This window comes from Mus caroli, chromosome 12, assembly GCF_900094665.2.
Source record: "Mus caroli chromosome 12, CAROLI_EIJ_v1.1, whole genome shotgun sequence".
Taxonomy (NCBI): domain Eukaryota; kingdom Metazoa; phylum Chordata; class Mammalia; order Rodentia; family Muridae; genus Mus; species Mus caroli.
This window is the reverse complement of record NC_034581.1, coordinates 79,858,462-79,873,505: the sequence shown is the minus strand read 5'-3', so window position 1 is coordinate 79,873,505 and position 15,044 is coordinate 79,858,462. Positions and strand designations below refer to the sequence as shown.

Here is a 15,044-nt window from a genome sequence, read left to right as displayed (position 1 = left end):
TTATTTATTTTTTTAAGATGATGACTGCTCAGCCAGTAAAGCTCTTGTAGATCAATGCTGGTGACTTGAGTTTGGTCCCTTAGAAGCCATGTAGAAATGGAAAGAGAAGACTGACTCCCAAAAGTTGCCCTCCATATCACCATGACACAAGCGTACGCGCGCGCGCACACACACACACACACACACAATAAATAAATAAATAAATAAATAAATAAATAAATAAATAAATGGAAAATACAGAGACCTGCCTGCTTCAGCCCCAAGAATGCATGTATTTGCTTGCTGTATTGACATTGTGTGTATGGAGCAGTCAGAGGACGAGCCGTACAGTTACCTTTTCCTCTCTATCCTGTGGGTCTTTGGGATCGATCTCAGGTTGTCAGGCTTGGCAGCAAGCACTTTGCTTGCTGCGCTCTCTCTCCAGCTCGGGCTTAAGAGATATTTTAATCCCATCACCCCTGATGGGCATAAACATCATTTCAGAGGAGCAGATCATATACCTAGAGTCAAATTCTAATGATCCGGTAATGTGGTTAAGCAATTGGGACTTTAGATTCACAAAGTGTGTATTCAAATCTCAGGTCTGCTACTTATCAGCTGTGGGCCCTTGGCCAAGACACTTACTGTTTCCTGGGCCATGCTCCATTCCTATGAAATGAAGTGAGACTAATAGCTGTCTCACTGAACTGTTGTGTTGACAAGACCAAATGAGGCAACCATTTGACAACATGATAATGATTGTGTGCCTATCAAGTGCCAGTTGTAAGAGGCACACTGATTAGCAGAGCAATCCCTGACCCCGAACTTCCTCTACAGTATAGAGCAGATCCTGGCACGAACAAGTTCACATGAAACCTTACCCCAGGGCCACGGGTTCTGTGCCAACCTTGTGCTCTGAATAAACCCTATCAACTCTCTCCATTTTCTACTAGGTTACTGGGACTAACCTCCATCTCCCCCTAGAGGGATCCTCTAGGCATTGCAAGCTAACATGTTCCACAGGAAGCTAATCCACGTCCCCTAAACCCATGCTTCTTCCTATGGACACCAAGTCCCTGGGGGAGCCATAAGCCTCACTGTGTGTCAAGCTCGGTAAACCTAGCAATGAGCATGGATTCCTCCCTCTCCATCAAAACCCGCATCTACCCCATCACCAAGCCTGGGACGTCTTCCTCCTAATTACCACTTGTTCCTCTCCATTCCTGCCACCATTGCCCTGTAACTAAGTCTTCAAACAGATTGATCTAATTAAATACCAGGCTTGGAGCAATCTGGCCACAGTTATCTATTCTTGCCCTACCTTTAGCTTCCTTCACTTTTGATGCTGCGATATTGATGTAAATGTTAGATTCCCCACCCTCCCCTCCGCTTACCTCCACCTGGCTATTCTATATAATGTGATCCCTATGTGCTTCTCTGACTGACCGTCATCTCCCAAAGGCATAATAACCGCCAACTGTTCTACCATATTTTTCACACCTAGGAGCTGTAATACTGATTTGCTTCTCTGAGTGCCCATAACAGTCTCAATAGACACCCACAATTACCATCTCCATTTTACCACTGAGGAAGCTGAGTACAGACTGCTTGATTTGCCTAAGGTCGAGGAACCAGGATTCAGAACTAGGTCTATATTCTGGAACACTTTGCAATATTGGATCCAGACTACGTTATCACATTGTCTTGATAAATTTACCTGTCATATGATTGGTTAACCCAGTAAATTTCTCTCCTAAATAAACATGGCAAGTAGACCCTGGGCCACTAACAATCAGGATAAAGTTGCTTTTTGTCCCAGGCCTTTTAAACTAGGTCCTTTCCACACAGGCCTCCTGCTAATATTTGTTCATTTCATAGTGTCGTGGAGCCAACCCAGGGCCTCACACAGGCTAGCAAGCCCAATACCACTACATCCCTGTAGTCTCTGGGCCTGTTTCTAGAACAAAGAGTTTCTAAGATAACCAACAATTAGACACCTGTGGGTCCCCAGACTTCTAATCACCTGCTTTAACCAAACCCAAGCACCAGAGCTGAAAGTTAGGGATTGTGAGGGAAAGCTGATGACCAGACTAGGCAGCCTGCTTGGGACAGTAGCCAGAACACTTTCTACTCTTTCGTCCTCTTGAGTAACAGAACAATGCTTTTTGGACAAAGGAAATGCATTTCCGCTTAGTCCATGAGTGGGTCTGTGGATCCATTGAAATGGATTGAATTGCAACTAAACTGGTTTAGATTTCTGTTGCTTTTTCCTGCTTGCAAAGACAAGGGAAACCTACCTAACTGGCTCCTTCCAGAGACCAAAGTCATTCGCCAGCATCTAGTACATCTTATCTACAGCAGGTGTGGACCTTCTCTTGGCTAACGATAGTGATATGGATAACGGGAACTAGGTAACCCTTACTCTTCCTTCCATTCTAATGCAGATTAAATTAAAGGTTGCACACGGAATGAACTCAAAACAGACTTGTATTAGACTCTGAGTGTTTTGTACCAAAGTGAATACATTTTAATTATTTGTTTGTCTTATTTAAAAACAAAGCAAAAACAAACAAAACAGGGTCTTACTCTAGCCCAGGCTGGCCTAGAATTCACTCTGTAGTCTATGCTATCCTCAAATTCATGGCAGCGTTCTTGCTTTAGTCTCCCCAGTGCTGGAACTGTAGGTGTGAATAGCCATCCATAGAGCAACATGAATTTCTTTAAAACGAGTGTGGGTGCACAAATGTCAGAGGTCAGAGGACGACTCTGTGACATCGATTGTTTCCTTCGACCTTTACAGGATCTCCAGGGATGGACTCGGGTCATCAGGCTCCCTTATTACTGAGATGTCTGGAGAGCTTGCTATTTGTTGCTGCTTACATTTTATTTATTTTACTTTTCACTTAGATGTATGTGTGTGTGCATGAGTGAGTGATGGAGCCCACCAAAGCCAGGGATGTTGGATCTCGCTCCCCCATAGCAGGAGTGGTAGGCAGTTATAAGCCACTCATCATGGATTCTAGGAACTGAATCTGGGTCCTCTGGAGGAATGGCAGGTGTTAACAGCTGAGCTATCTCTCCAGCCTGGAGTTTGTATTCAATAAAGGGCCATGGTCTTCTACCCTTGAAGACATCTTTGAGGTTAATCTTCCCTCCTAAGGTCTGGCTCTCTTACAACATTTTCATAATTGTCATCTGTGTTCATTCATTCATCTATTTGCACTCAGTCAACAACCCTGAGAGACACGGTTGTGATCAAGATACAAAAGATCATTGTTCTCATGGGACGAGGCATTTATTATTTTAAGTGAAAGAAAACCAAGATTGGATGTCGCAGCTACCGAGAAATGAATGCTATGAGATCCAATCAGGAAAACGTCATTCAGGGCGTGTGCCCAGAAGACACCCTAGATAGAGTGGCCAGGGAAGGTGTCTAGGAGGAGACTTGCTTTGAGCTGGGATCTGGATGTCTTTGCCAGTTTGGGCAAAGAGGCCCAGGTAGAGGCTTATCAGCACAATACAAACAAACAAACAAACAAACAAACACCCTCTTCAAGGAATGAGTACTAGATGTGTGCAGAATGCAAGGGAGTCCCATGCCCTGTGTGTTTATGGGGACTTGAGGGCACCAGAAGAATCAAGGGTCAACTTCTTAGTGTTAACAGCAAAGCCAGCACGATTTAAAGCACCAGCACTGTTCAGCATTCGAATGTCACTCTATCCATATGTCACTCTATCCAGATGTCGCTCTATCCCTTGCCCTTCGAGGGACTGCTTCAGAGGAAACGTGTGCACAGTTTAAAGGTTGCTTTTGTTTCTTCTTTTACTTCAGACACATTGAAACTTGGGATCATTTGCTCAGGGTAACCATCTTAGAGTTTTTACTGTGCCTGAGACTAATTAAACAGAGCATGATTGGTTTACTTGGGAATCGCTGTTGATACAACATAACTGTAAATAGAGCGAAAAGTACTCCTTTTTAGTTTTGATAATCGCATGAGCTCTAGGGGTCTGCAAAGGTGTTGGGAGCCTGTTATCCACTGTTCTACAAAGATGAGTATTTTTTCTTCTAGTATCTGAAATTAATTTCAGTCATTGCACAGTCACTCATTCGCTTTGCTGAAATGGCAGATGGAACCCAGGGGAGGCGATGAAGGAATTCCAGGAATGAAGGACAGAAGTGGCCTGTGTGTCTGCAGCCAGAGGTAAAACATGTAACATTCCTATTGCCTAACATCGGAAGGGGAACTGGAACAGAAACTACAGAACATACACAGACTAGTTTCTGATTGTAGAAAGAGTTTGGAACTTATTCATTCACCCACTGAGCAAAATGTTCGTTCATCCTGTACTATAGCTCTGAACTGGGTCTTAGAGTCCATTGGTGGGTCAGGCTTGACATGGTCCCTAAGGGAAATGGTCCCTGGTCTTTAGCCCTTTCTGTTGTATGTTCAGGACTTGTATCAATGTTAGTGGCACTGCAGCCAGGCAGGTAATTGTTCCCCTGAAACTAGTTTGAGGCTTTGTCTTCTGAGAAGGGATGGAAGTGTCCCCAAAAGAAAGGTGACATTCCTAGTGCCAGTCTTCCTCAGGAATTTTTAAATCCAGAGTTCCTGGTAAGGGGGGATTTGGAAGGAGTCCTTTGGCCAGACAGGGAAGATACTCTAGACCTCGGAAGTAGCTGGCAGGGAGCTCAGAAGGTGTTAGTCCTTCGGGGGTCCCAGGAACTTGGAGAAACCTTTCAGAGATTCTGTCTTCCTAGAGTTTCAGTGTTTGCCTGTGGATGGACCATGGCCTGGGCTGTGGTGACCTGGAGGAAGGCTTTGTGTCAGACATGTCAAAGAAAAGGGGATGCTCTTCTTCCACAGCTAGTTTACAACTGCCAGGGCCATTAGGGAGGCCCCAGGGAGGGGGGGGGCAAGCTGCTTTCCTTGCTGTTCTTCCCAATCTGGGACATTCCTCTCAGCTCATTACCACCACACATTTAAAAGAGCTCACCGAGTCCTTGTAAATGTTACATTAATTCTAAAGTTTTTTTTTTGTTTTTTGTTTTTTGTTTTTTACATTTCATTTAATTTATATAGGATCTCACAGTGTAGCCTAGAACTCAAGCCTCTCTCCTCAGCTCTGGGATTATCGGTCTACCAACAAGGCCTCTCATAACTCAGGACTGGCCAAAGCAGTGTGTGCAAGTGGAATGTGCTGTAAAGAATGTTCTAGAGAGACTTGGGTGGATTGCTTTGAAGTGTCAATCACTGTGGTAGGAGCAGGTAGGTCATAGGTTAACAGCTCACGTGTAATGGAACTGTCATTTGAAATTGAAACACAGCTCGACAGAGTACGAGGCCCACCGTGACCACAGAGTGATTTTCATTACCACTAATGACCTGAAGGCTCCCCTTCCACCCAGCATGCGTGGAAACAGTCTATGGTTTTTAGGTACCAGAGAGCAAGGGTAGGGAGGGGCTCAGTTTTCTTTCCTTTTGGTTTGCATGTAAGCAAGAGAGAGCAGCAGTCATTACCTTAGATGTCCCAGGCAAAGGTCATGTTCTTCTTTGAGATGATAAACCTAAGCTAAGCTTATCTGAAGTCTTCTGACCCTTTCCTGCTGAGCTATTATGTAACTTCTTATTTACAGACTGGTTGATCAGCCATTATTTATGCTGCTCAAGATAATTTAAACGTCCATTCCTTTCCCCCTACTGTACTGTGAATTACACCCAAGTGTTAAAGTAGCTTCGGAAGTTGGAGTTTGGTTTGCATGGTGGCACAGGACAATAGATAGCCTGCTCTCTTTGGAGAATAAAAAGGGTTGACTAAATGAACATATGTTTGTGTAAGGAACCGAAGGCAGGTATGACGGTGCATACCTGTAATGCCAGCACTTGGGAGATATAAGCAGAAAGATCAGGAGTACAGGGCCAGCCTCAGCTACATAGCAAGTTTGAGGTCAAACTAGACTAAGTTAGACCTATCTCAAAAATAAACAATTGAAAATTTGTTTGCGTGCATGTGTGTGTGTGTGTGTGTGTGTGTGTGTGTGTGTGTGTTTTAACCAAGGGAAACCTTTTAAGGCTAAGGTGTGGTAGGTAGTTCAGGAGGGCTGGGAAGACAGATGAGCAGTTAAAAGCAGTTAGACTTGAAGAGAGCCCAGATTTAGATTCCTGGTGCTTGCTTGGGTAGCTGCCATTGTCTCAGAACTCCAGTCCCACAGGATCCCTTGCCCTCTTCTGGCCTCTATGGACACTGCATCTGCACCTGGTGCATAGACACACATGCCAGCGAAACACCCTTACACAAAAAATAGAAATAAATACATCTTTAAAGGGGGAGGGGGACTGGCAAGATTGGCTTGGTGGGTCTAGGTGCCTGACAACCTGAGTTCAATTCCCAAAGGTCGTGTTCTTAAGATGTGTCTGGAAGTTGTCCCGTGACCTCAAGTGCATGACCTCAAGTACACGAATGCCCTCCCCACATGAATAAATACATATTTTAATTATATATATATCTTTAAAGAGGCAGTTCAGCCTAATAATGAACAGGAGGGGGAAGTGGCAATCTGGTTTGCAGTGTGGAAGGTCACTTATTTCAACTCTTCTTCAGTTCACAAAACAACAACAACAACAAAGTTTGTGTAGAGCGAGGCTCTGTTCAAAGGATTCCGTTCCCATGAAAATCACTAAGGTGAAGATAAGCACTTAAGTTTAAGAGAAGCAGGAAAGCACATCCTTGCACAAGCTGTTACAGGCAGCCTTCAGCCCCAAGGCAGGCAGGTAGAAAATCTTAGCAATGCAATATGAACACACATCTCTGTAAAATACCCTGAACTAGAGTGTCCTCTGAGTGATAAGGGGACAGAGGGCGTGTTCCCCTCCAGGACCCACCCATCTTGTCAAACTGGTCTCTTCAGAGGCCTTCCCGAAACCATACAAAACTCTGAGAATAAAGAGAGCAAGAAGGTGGTCGCATTCAACTTAAATGCTTTTATTGACAATGTCTTGGAACAATAAGCAAACAATGCTTAAAATTTTTCATTCAAATTCACTTTCCACATGTCGAAAGACCTCAGGGTAGAAAAAAATAAAATAAAAATATAAATATCTGAGAATCCATCTTAATAAATAAATTGAAAACACAATAAAAACGTTTTCATGGAAAACTGTTAATGTCAGTGAACATTCAGACCACCTCAACAATGCATGATCAGTAACATGACAATGAACATCGACACTGAAGGACTACAGTACATGGATATAGCTATTGATTTCTATCTACTGGAAAATAAAGTCCTATCTTTTCTTAGTTTAATATTGGTCGTTTCTAATTGGAACACGCTATTGCCAGGAACACAGTAGGTATTGTTAAAATCAGCTGCACTAGATACAATCCAGCACCAGGTTAATTCCAATAATGAACCCAACAGATTAGTTAGTGCTATGAGAAGACTAAGGAGAAAGAGAAAAGAGACACAGACCAGGCCTTGACTCACATGCTCTACTAACTACCAGCTCTCAGGTGTCACTAGGAACAACACACTCCATGCGGGTTTTTTGTTTTGTTTTGTTTTGTTTTTGCTACATCTCTGGAAGAGGTGAGGACTGGAGGCCAGATGTGGATGCTTGCAAGTCCTTGAGGCCCACAGCCTGGTGTGTTTCACGAACAGGTAAGGTCCTCCCTAGGTCGACGGGAACCCTCGAGGGAAGACGTGTTTCTCCTCTCTGTAATGCACCAGCTCCGGCAGTGGCGCTTCTGGATGCCGGCTGCCTCGCCTTCTCTGACTGCTCACAGGGCCAGCAGTGTGGGTGAGCTCAGGGAGTCGGAGGAGGGCTCGTTGCTGCTGCTGCCCTTTCGGTGGGCAGCGGCACAGCTTGGGAAGGAGTCAGCCTCGGGGTAGGTGAAGACAAAGGAAGACGTGTAAGTAGTGCAGCCTGGAGTACAGGTGACCACGGGAGTACACAGGGGCTCCAGCTCTGTGACCATGGGCCCCATCCCCAGGGAACTGCTGTGCAGAGGCTCCCAGTCTGCTGCATAGAAGGAACCGGACAGGTCCACATCTGGCACAGAGCGGGAGGTCTCCGAGCCACTGGGCCTAGATGATGCCGGAAACAAGAAGTCATCAAAGGGTTCAGCCTTCAGCTCCACGTTGCTGATGCTCTTGACTGGCTCCAAGGATGGCTTGGGCTCAGGGTCGTTGAGAAGGGGCAGGGTGAAGGCCTCCTCAGACTCTGGGGTGGAAGCCTCAGGCAGACCTCCAGTCAAATCCAGGGAGGCCACAGACATCTCCTCTGGGAAGCCGAGGTCATCGGGGATCTTGCAGGCAGGTCGGTGGGCTGCCAAAATAAACTCCAGTTTTTCCTTCTCTTTCAGCAGATTGGCAATTTCAGTCTGCAACGCAGACTTCTCATCTTCAAGTTGATCTGTCTCCTGCATAGAGAGAGATATAAGAAAGCATAAGACACGGGCATGCTCAAGGACCCTGCGCCCATAGTCCCAAGTTCCAACTTTAATAAAGTTTCCGGAGCAGCAGCTGGTTCAACCTACCGCTTGGAGCGTATCTGTCAGCTCCCTCCTCCGATTCCGGCACTTGGCTGCAGCCATCTTATTCCGTTCCCTTCGGATTCTCCGTTTCTCTTCCTCTTCAGGAGATAGCTATAGAAGAAAAGGACCAACATTCAGTAAGGTTGTCTAGTGTCACCTCCATTCAGTCACCCCAGTGAAACTGGCTCCTACAGCACCCGCACCTCTCGGTGAAGCAGTTTTTCTAACCTGCAGTTGGCAGGCAGGGTGTGATTTGCATTTAAAGTGAGATCTTTAGCAGGGGAACAAAGAAGCTCCCGGGCTAGAGAATGAAGTAGGAAGCTGTCAGGGAAACTGTCTATAGAGTTTGTCTTGGGGCCAACTGTCAAAATCTGACAAGGGGGGAAAGGGCTAGCAGCAACAGCTCCTGGTCAGGAAATGCAGTCAGTCGCATCCCTTCTCTGTTGTGTGGTCTGTGCGTCAGTCTCCGCCTCCCCCCCCCCAACTCCCCCAGCCCGCAAAGGTCCAGAATCGCTGCTCACCTGCTCTACTTTGCCCCTTCTGCCGATGCTCTGCGCTCTGCCTCCTGACACGGTCTTCACCATTCCCGCTCTGGCGTAAGCCCCAGCAGACTGGGTGGGGAGTCCGTAAGGATGGGGCGCTCTGGTCTGAGAGGGGGCCACGGAGGAGACCAGAGTGGGCTGCACCAGCCACTGCAGGTCTGGGCTGGTGGAGATGGCTGTCACCGTGGGGATAAAGTTGGCACTAGAGACGGACAGATCTGCGCAAAAGTCCTGAAACAAAATAAAAAGAGGAAAGCGGAGGTGAGCGAGGAGGTTCCAGACACAGGTGGAGCAAGTGGCCCTAGTGTCGCATGAAGCAGGGAGAGAGAAGCATTCCGGTCAGAGACTGCTTATGTCTTCCTGTATGCACCTAATCCGAGATAAAAGCTCTCCCAATATCCTCCCTTGAATTCCGCAGCGCAGCCTTTCTCCTCCATCCTACTGCTGCGTTCCCGTTATCCCTTCGGCATCACTCGCTCGAAAGGGGGTTTGTTATAAATATCCCTGACGTCTGCGCTGACGCAGGCGCTGCTCCGGAGTCTCCAGAATGAACTCGCTTTTTATCAATGAAACTGCCTTACACACCCGCCCGCAGCACCCTCCTCCCTCCTCCCTCCTCCCTCCTCCCTGCTCCAGGCTGCCCCGGGAGGGGGGATTGCCGCGGTTTGCCGCCTCCCAAACTCTAGTTAGCGACTCTTTTGCTCGGGACTTGTTGGCCCAGGCTGATCTCAGAAACAAGTCGGCCGAGAGAAGAATGCAGGCAGGCCACTCAGAATAAACCTGCCGCGCGGGAAGGGGTCACTAAGTCTTACTATGACAAGTGTGCACGCGCTCAGACAAGTCCTGGCTTCCCAGACTAAGGCTGCTCTGACCGCGCCAGTCTCCCTCCAGAGCGAACAAGGAAGACCCCCACTCCCCGCGAGTCACACCCCAGTGTCTCCTCCTCGGCGACCCTCAGCGCGGACCTGGCGGCTGCACAAGCCAAACTCACCTGTGTGTTGACAGGAGAGCCCATGCTGGAGAAGGAGTCGGCTGGGGAATGGTAGTAGGAAAGGCTGTCCCCGGCCGGGGAGGCGCTACTGCAGCGGGAGGATGACGCCTCGTAGTCGGCGTTGAAACCCGAGAACATCATGGTCGAAGTTTGGGGAAAGCCCGGCGAGGGGTCCAGGGGTAGACACTGGTGGGAGCTGCAGAGCAGAGCTGGGTGGGAGCGCGGTCACTGCTCGTTCGCGGAACCGCCGGCTCTATCCAGTCTTCTCAGTTGCTCGCTGCAGTCGCGGTTGGAGTAGTAGGCGCCTCAGCTGGCGCCTTTATAGAAGCGCTGTGAATGGATGGAGTTCCTACGTCACTGGGCGGAACTGGAAGGGGGGGGGAAGCGCGCCCCAAGGCCCTCTGCGGGCGCTCTGTCGTCAATTCTGCGCCCCAGGCTTTCAACCCCCGTCTCGGCATATATCTTTCACCTATGAGTGTTCACATTTGGGATCTTAGGGGGTCTCCTAGACCTTCCGCGTGTAGGATTTCGGAGATGGTCCCCCCCAGAACAACAGGGACCGGCCGTGGAAACCTGCTGACGCAGATGTCCTAATATGGACATCCTGTGTAAAGGAGGGAGGGATTGACGGGAACAGCTCGCCGGCTGCAGCCAACTCTGAGGGTGCAGCGCAGGGGGGGAACGGGGGCCGCGGCCGGGGGAGGGGAGGCGGGAAAGGCAGAGAAGGCGAGCGAACATTCGCACCTGATTCAATGTGGACCCGGTTCCCAGGGTCAAGGGATGAGACCCGGGTCATTGTCCAGCAATCTGGAACTTTTATTTATTTATTTATTTATTTATTTTTTGAGTCTCTGGTATTAGGAGAAGCAAGTACGCAGCCAGCCCTAAAGGCTCGAAGCCTCTGTTCCTAAAGGAAAGCTTGCCCACTAAAGGAAAGCTTGCCCACATCAGCCCCCCCATCCAAATCAGTGCAAAGAAAAAAAAAATGGGAGCTTCTCAGCCCCTCGCTCCAGCTCCTTGCCTGGAGAAACATTAGGACTGAGGTTGGAAGCAGCAAGTGAAGGATTGTAAATAAGTGTACAATAACCTGATTTAACCACAGTACGGGGTTCATTCATAAATTCGTGTTTTAAAGGACGGCAGCACCCACTCCCCGACCCTTAGCCACTTAGAGCTATCAGGGTGACAGTCCCCGTTGACACTGACGGATAAACATTGTGCAAAATTACCCTACAAGTATGCCTGAAGGGGTCGTATGTTTAGTTTTGAGCTGAGACCAGAGGGCGAGTCGGGGCAGGGGGGAGCTCAGAATTACAAAGTGAGGTGAGCTCGGGGGTGGGGGGAGAAAGCAAGTCGGTGCTGGGAAAATGGGGGTCTGAATACGTGCAGTCTGGAAACTGCGCTTACAAGGAACCCGCCCGCAGCGGGTGATTTTCCAGATCGGACTTGGGAATGGGGGTGGGGGCGCAGAGGGGACGGGAAGAAAGGTTCCCAGCTGTGCCGAGATTTTGGCGTCTGGGACCTGAGCACAGCTTTGAGTCTTGGAAGATGGAACTTTGAAGAGGCCAGGTGCTTCAGTGTAGAACAAACACACCCCTACATGCTCTCGGCCTCCTGTCCTTCCGCAGAGGACAAGCCGGGTTAGACTGACTGGGCTCGGCCCCAGAGCGCCGGTCACCTCTGGGATAGGAAACCGCAGATCCTCGCAGAACTCATGTGTCCCCCTCGTCTCCATTCTGTGGGTCCCAAGGGTCAAGCCAAACGGTGGGCATTCCAAGACCGACTAGAGAGGATTAGGACAGCGGATGGATCTTTAGGGGCGCAAGGGGTGCAGAACCACAAACCTGCCTCGGGCCGCCGCACCCGGGAGCTAGGCGATCTTTCTATAGATAGTAACAGCGAAGCGGCTGTTTACAGCAACACAGCGCCGCCAGGGCCGTCTCCAGGCGACGCCGCGCGGCCGGGCGCACGGTCCGCCCATCCAGGCCACCCGCCCTCCCTGCTCCCTAGGAGCCGCTGCCTCCCTGGCCAGGCTGCGTCCGCTCCCGTCAACTGACATCACCCTCGGGTTCGGGGGGCTGATCCCGGCTGGCTCCTGCCTCTGCGTTAGCCTCCATTCTTAGAGATCCAAACCCAGCGGGAGCGGGGAGGGCAGGGAGGCGGGGATTCGTGGAAATAGGCCACTTGCTATTTTTGCATTCTCTGTCACAGGCAGAGGTGAAAACAGAATTTCATCATTGTATGTCATTAGTTTATGTTGGTGGGAATTTAGGCCCCCCCCTTTTTTTTCTCACTCAGAAAAGGGGGGAGGGAAAGAGAACAACACGATATAGAAACACAGGCTTCGTGTAGCTGCTCAATCCTGAAGGGATTTTCGTGGCTGCAGCTCATCTGTCATGTGCTCCCACTGTTCTTTACTATGAAAGGGAGAGACAGAAAGATTATGCAGACGTCTTCCCTCTTATTAGTTTCGACAAAGTAGGTCAACCTTTGAGTTCCTGGGTCTGTCTGGCCTTGCCTTCCACTCATAACTTCGTCTCAGGGACTCTTAGAGAAAAACTACAGAGATTTGATTTATTTCCTTTTCAGGTTTGAAGCAGCTCTGGCCAACACCTCAAAGATGTGTCAAGATTTTATATCCAGGATTTATCTCATACATCGCTTACTTTGGCAGTAAAAAAAGAGAGGCCTTTGGGTGATCCTTCCTCCTCCAAAGAGCTTTTTTTCCCCCTTCTTGGCAACATTATGGCCAGAGAGTTGAACATCTAATACATCTGTCCTCTGAAAAGGACAAGCCAGAGACTGGAGAGATGGTTCAGTGGTTAAGAACACTGTCTGCGCAGCCCGTAGTGGTGGCACACACCTTTAATCCCAGCACTCGGGAGGCAGAGGCAGGCAGATTTGAGTTTGAGGGCAGCCTGGTCTACAAAGTGAGTTCCAGGACAGCCAGGGCTATACAGAGAAACCCTGTCTCGAAAAACCAAAAAAGAACACTGGCTGCTTTTCCAGAGGACCCAAGTTCAAGTCCCTTGGGAACATGGCTAACCCACAGCCTGTGAGTCCAGTTCCAGGGAATCCAACGCCCTCATCTGGCTTCCCTGGGCATCGGGCACACATACATTGCACAGACATACATGCAGACAAAACACCTATACATATCAAACAACACAATTTTAAAAGGACAGACCATTGTATTAGTGTCTTCTCTTGTTTATTTAACAAAGAACTATTGAAGGACTTGGGTAGAGGCTGGCACTTCCTGCAGAATGGGGTGAACCTATCCTTATCTCCGCCCGGCCAAGCCTCTGGGGAAGGTAGATAAGTAAGTCAAGAGAGTATTACGGGCCGGGCGGTGGTGGTGCACACCTTTAATCCCAGCACTTGGGAGGCAGAGGCAGGCGGATTTCTGAGTTCGAGGCCAGCCTGGTCTACAGAGTGAGTTCCAGGATATCCAGGACTATACAGAGAAACCCTGTCTCAAAAAAACAAAAACAAAAGAAGAGAGAGTATTATGGGGCTGCAGTAAGCGGCTTGACAGATCTAAGGATGGAGGAGCAAGGGGGTACACTGAGGGTTCAAGACAGGACTCAGAAGTGACTGCAATATAGAGTGGGGCCTAGATCATCTGTCCTCTGAGTAAGACCAGGGCTGAAAAGGGTCAGCGCATCGTATAGGGTCCAAGCCCACTACTCAGACCCCCCTGTGTCCTCCTCCACCGGTGATCATTTGATAAGACACTCTTACATCTCAATCTGTTCATAGCATCCATTCATTAGTATAAACATCACATCTTTTTTTTTTTCCTGAGACAGGGTTTCTTTGTATAGCTCTGGTTGTCCTGGAACTCACTTTGTAGACCAGACTGACCTCGAACTCAGAAGTCCGCCTGCCTCTGCCTTCCAAGTGCTGGGATTAAAGGTGTGCGCCACCACCACCTGGATAAACAACACATCTTAAGAAACAGGGCAGACTTGGGGGTATGGCTCAGTGGTACAGTGACTCCTGGTGTGCACAAGGCCCTGAGCTTAATCCTACCACTACAAAACCTGAGAGCAAGCAGAAAGGAGAAATTATGCCGGGTGTGTTGGCCAGGTATTTACAGCAGTGTTCATCACAGTAGCCAGAACACAGAAGCAGTCACATCCATCAACAGAAAAATTGATTTTTAAAATATGGTGTACACGTACAGTGAAATAGCATTTCAGTCTTTTTTTAAAAATAGAGAAAAATCTGTCATTTGTGGTGGTATGGAGGGACCTACAGCATATCATGCTGGGTGTAATAAGCCAGACACCAAAAGACATGTAGCACATGACCTCACTTACATTTGAATTCGCAGTGGGGAACTCTTGGTAGTAGAGAGAAGAAAACAGGTTACCAGTTGCCAGATAGGAGAGAGAAAGTTGGTAGACAAGTACAAAGACACACTTAGGCTGGAAGGGTAGGTTGTGGTCTTCTATTAAATAGCTCACACATACATGCACACACATGCACACAAATGCACACATGCACACACATGCACACATGCACATTCACACTCACACATGCGGAAGCACACACATGCATGCATGCACAAGCACACACATTTTCATGCTTGTAGACCAGCCCTCACATCTAGCCAACATTCACTATGTAGCTGAGTATGACCTTGATCTCCCAACCTCCTCCCTCCACCTCCCAGGTGCTAGGATTTCAGGTACATTGCCACTAAACCTGGCTAGTAACAGATATCTCAAAATTTCGATAAACAGAAGAAAGGATTTCTGATACTTTTATCCACAAAGAAATTATAAGCACTTGAGATGGTAAGGATGCTAATTACTCTGTTTTGATCATTACAAAATAGATAAATGTATTAAAAGACCCCCCCCAAATCTATACAATGATCTGCCAATTAAAAATAAAGTTTTTTTTTAAATGGAGCTCACACAATGTAGTCTAAAATAAAGCCAATTCATCTCCTGCACGTGAAATTATCTTTGCCATTTGCAAAG

General features: G+C 48.1%; 1 protein-coding gene across 1 annotated transcript; it reads right to left on the bottom strand.

Moving 5' to 3' along the window:
* Positions 1-6,942: 6,942 nt before the first annotated feature.
* Fos (Fos proto-oncogene, AP-1 transcription factor subunit) lies at positions 6,943-10,341 on the bottom strand. Its single transcript, XM_021179278.2, has 4 exons — positions 10,051-10,341; positions 9,039-9,290; positions 8,521-8,628; positions 6,943-8,403 (listed from the first exon to the last, which is right to left on the bottom strand). The coding sequence occupies exons 1-4, from the start codon at positions 10,189-10,191 to the stop codon at positions 7,762-7,764; spliced, it is 1,143 nt and encodes a 380-aa protein (XP_021034937.1). The 5' UTR covers positions 10,192-10,341; the 3' UTR covers positions 6,943-7,761.
* Positions 10,342-15,044: the final 4,703 nt, after the last annotated feature.